At 32.6% G+C, this 2,715-nt stretch overlaps 2 protein-coding genes across 2 annotated transcripts; one reads left to right on the top strand and one right to left on the bottom strand.

The window, feature by feature from the left end:
* Positions 1 to 195: 195 nt before the first annotated feature.
* On the bottom strand, positions 196 to 820 carry LOC105215453 (anaphase-promoting complex subunit 15B). Its single transcript, XM_011189377.3, has 2 exons — positions 498 to 820; positions 196 to 437 (listed from the first exon to the last, which is right to left on the bottom strand). The coding sequence occupies exons 1-2, from the start codon at positions 706 to 708 to the stop codon at positions 277 to 279; spliced, it is 372 nt and encodes a 123-aa protein (XP_011187679.1). The 5' UTR covers positions 709 to 820; the 3' UTR covers positions 196 to 276.
* Positions 821 to 1,099: 279 nt separating this feature from the next.
* LOC105215454 (ubiquitin-like protein 5) lies at positions 1,100 to 1,667 on the top strand. Its single transcript, XM_011189378.3, has 3 exons — positions 1,100 to 1,259; positions 1,318 to 1,456; positions 1,526 to 1,667. Exons 1-3 carry the CDS (start codon positions 1,221 to 1,223, stop codon positions 1,567 to 1,569), a joined length of 222 nt encoding a protein of 73 aa, XP_011187680.1. The 5' UTR covers positions 1,100 to 1,220; the 3' UTR covers positions 1,570 to 1,667.
* The last annotated feature ends 1,048 nt before the right edge of the window (positions 1,668 to 2,715 follow it).

Raw genomic sequence — 2,715 nt, 5'->3', positions numbered from 1 at the left:
TTACATAAGGCATATTTTTGAAATCTACAGATGATCTTTTTCTGATGTTTTCTTATCTTTGATCGTATAAATAACAATAAAATTCAGACGAATAGGTATTTTGCGGTCGTCGATATGAAATTGTCTTTGGTTTTTTTCGGTTTTGAAGTTCTATTAAATGTTAAGTTGTCGATATGAAATTGGCTTATTAAAATGTTTTCGTTAGTTAATTGTACATTTATGTAATTATTATTATTCATAACAAACTTAAACAGTTACAAAAATAGGAAAACCGGTTCACAAAGTGTCGGCTGTTGTTGGCACAACATCTTCATTAATTGGATTTACATCATCACCGGGTGAATAAAGTGCAGAATGCTCTGGCTGACCGGGGATAGCTCTATCATTTGTATCATCATCATCATCATGGGTATCCGAGTCATCGCTGTCATCGTTAGCTGGAAGCATAAACGAAAACATATAACCCTTTGATTGTATGAGAATAGAGTACAAATTACCATCCTCATCATCAGTTTCTGGCCCAGGTCTAGTTAACACTTTACCTAGCGGCGGGATATCGCTTGCCGCATTTTTAATAGATTCCTTCCAATTATCATGATCTCGCTCATAACGCAAGACATCATCTTCGCTAGGTGGAGTATTTATTTCGAACCATATGCGATTGGCGATTTGTGGTCGCAGTGATGGAAAGAAAGGTATCATAGACATCACCAGTTCGGCACGGACTTCAATTAAATAAATTAAAAGAAGTTATATATGATTGTGAAAATGTATACGATGTTTACTTAAATATGAGTTATGTTTTACTGTGGTTCGTAAACAAAACAATTTTTTGTTGTTACTTGTCATCAACAGAAATGTAATTTGTGGGACGAGAAATATTTTCCAATTAAGGCATCGAAAAGTTTAGGGTAAATAATTAATATTATACAGGATGTTAGATTCCACAGTGGGGTGGCTCCACAGGTTGTAAATATTTCCAACCGCCTAATAATTGCCATATAAATAAATAAAACCATAATCTTTGCTTAGTTTATGAAAGGTTTATCGGTTATAATTCTTTACCAACAAAGCAACACTGAAACACATTGACATCAAAATATGTTAACCGTCAGCTGGCTTTTTGACAAATGTCATTTAGTTAAATTTATATGCAAAGTGTTTGGAAGATCTTACAATTGAGTTAATTGTGGAAATCTTTGTTATACTGGATATCTGAAATGATTGAAATTACTTGTAATGATCGACTGGGAAAAAAAGTAAGCAAATGAAATTGTTACAAGTATTAGAAAAATGATGAAGTCTATTTCATATTAGGTTAGAGTGAAATGCAATCCCGATGACACTATTGGCGATCTAAAAAAGTTGATTGCCGCTCAGACTGGCACAAAATCGGAAAAAATTGTTTTGAAAAAGTGGTACACTATCTATAAGGATCCTATACGCTTATGTGATTGTAAGTAGCTTTGGAATAATTGTTATACATTACATATAACTATGTCAAACGTATCTATTATTTTTCCAGATGAAATACACGATGGCATGAATTTGGAGCTGTATTATCAATAATTTCGATATAGTATAATATTACATGATTTCTCAGTTTTGATAAATAATTTCTGTTTTTTAAGCATACTCAGTAATATATTTGAAAAAAGGACTAGTAATCCTCTTGAAGTTTCTGTCTTACGTCGGTGGAGCAAAACTACATAGATACAAATATGGGACGAATGATGAAATCTTTTGTTGATTCTGCCTAATATGTTTTTCTTATTGGTAATCTTTCTTGGATGCTTACTCAAGCTCAATAGTTGTGTGTGAGTAATATTTTAATGATAATCTCAATTTAAAAAAATAGCAGTTGAAAGTTAAAAAAGATAGATGTATGCGCCTTTTTTAGTAATTATAGTAATCTAATATTAAGATTCAAGTGTTTTCCACTCATGTAGGGATCACACAGTAAAAAATATGTGGGTCAATACCAAAATCGAGTAATAAAGGACTAATGATTTATTCAGCCATTTCGAGCTCTAAATGAGCAATATAGCCATTTTCGTTAGTAGCGTATCTTCGCTTTTTAATACTTTTTGGAGGAATAAATGAGCTTTATAATAACAAAGGATAAAGGTGTGAAATTCTTTTGCGGTGTTGAGTCAACATATGTATGTTGAGTATGTCAGGGTGTAATACGTTTTTTTACTGGGCAAGGACATTCAATTTTACTTGACATGTTCATACATAAAGCTACATATAAAATTTTCCCCATTAGATTTCACTTTTTTGTAACTGTTTCAATCACTGAACAACAGGATCCGTATTCGGCGGTGGTTTGCACGACTTTACTAACAGCGATATTGAGGTTTATCAATCTTGACCAAGTATTTCACCACAGACAATTATATCACAATGATAATACATGTTGCGAAATTTCCTCAAAACTACTGAGTGTAGTGACAAGGATAGATGTAGTGATCGTACTCCGAGTAGAATTTCAGCGTTACATGTAATATATTGCAATATGACTCCGGCAATAAAGTTTGCTTGGATAATTGTATTGCTATCGCTTATGACTAGCAACAGTTTTCTGAATATCATCCGCATAACTATTACTAGCAAGGAAATGTCTGTGCAGTTTGATTGATCAAGAATAAAAATATACTCTTATGCAGAGATCGTCAAATATACTATATACAGTGGAACTTCCATAACTCGAAC

This window comes from Zeugodacus cucurbitae, chromosome 5 (assembly GCF_028554725.1).
Source record: "Zeugodacus cucurbitae isolate PBARC_wt_2022May chromosome 5, idZeuCucr1.2, whole genome shotgun sequence".
In the NCBI taxonomy this organism is placed as follows: domain Eukaryota; kingdom Metazoa; phylum Arthropoda; class Insecta; order Diptera; family Tephritidae; genus Zeugodacus; species Zeugodacus cucurbitae.
Note: the sequence above shows the minus strand (reverse complement) of the source record. Positions and strands in the feature narration are given on the sequence as shown.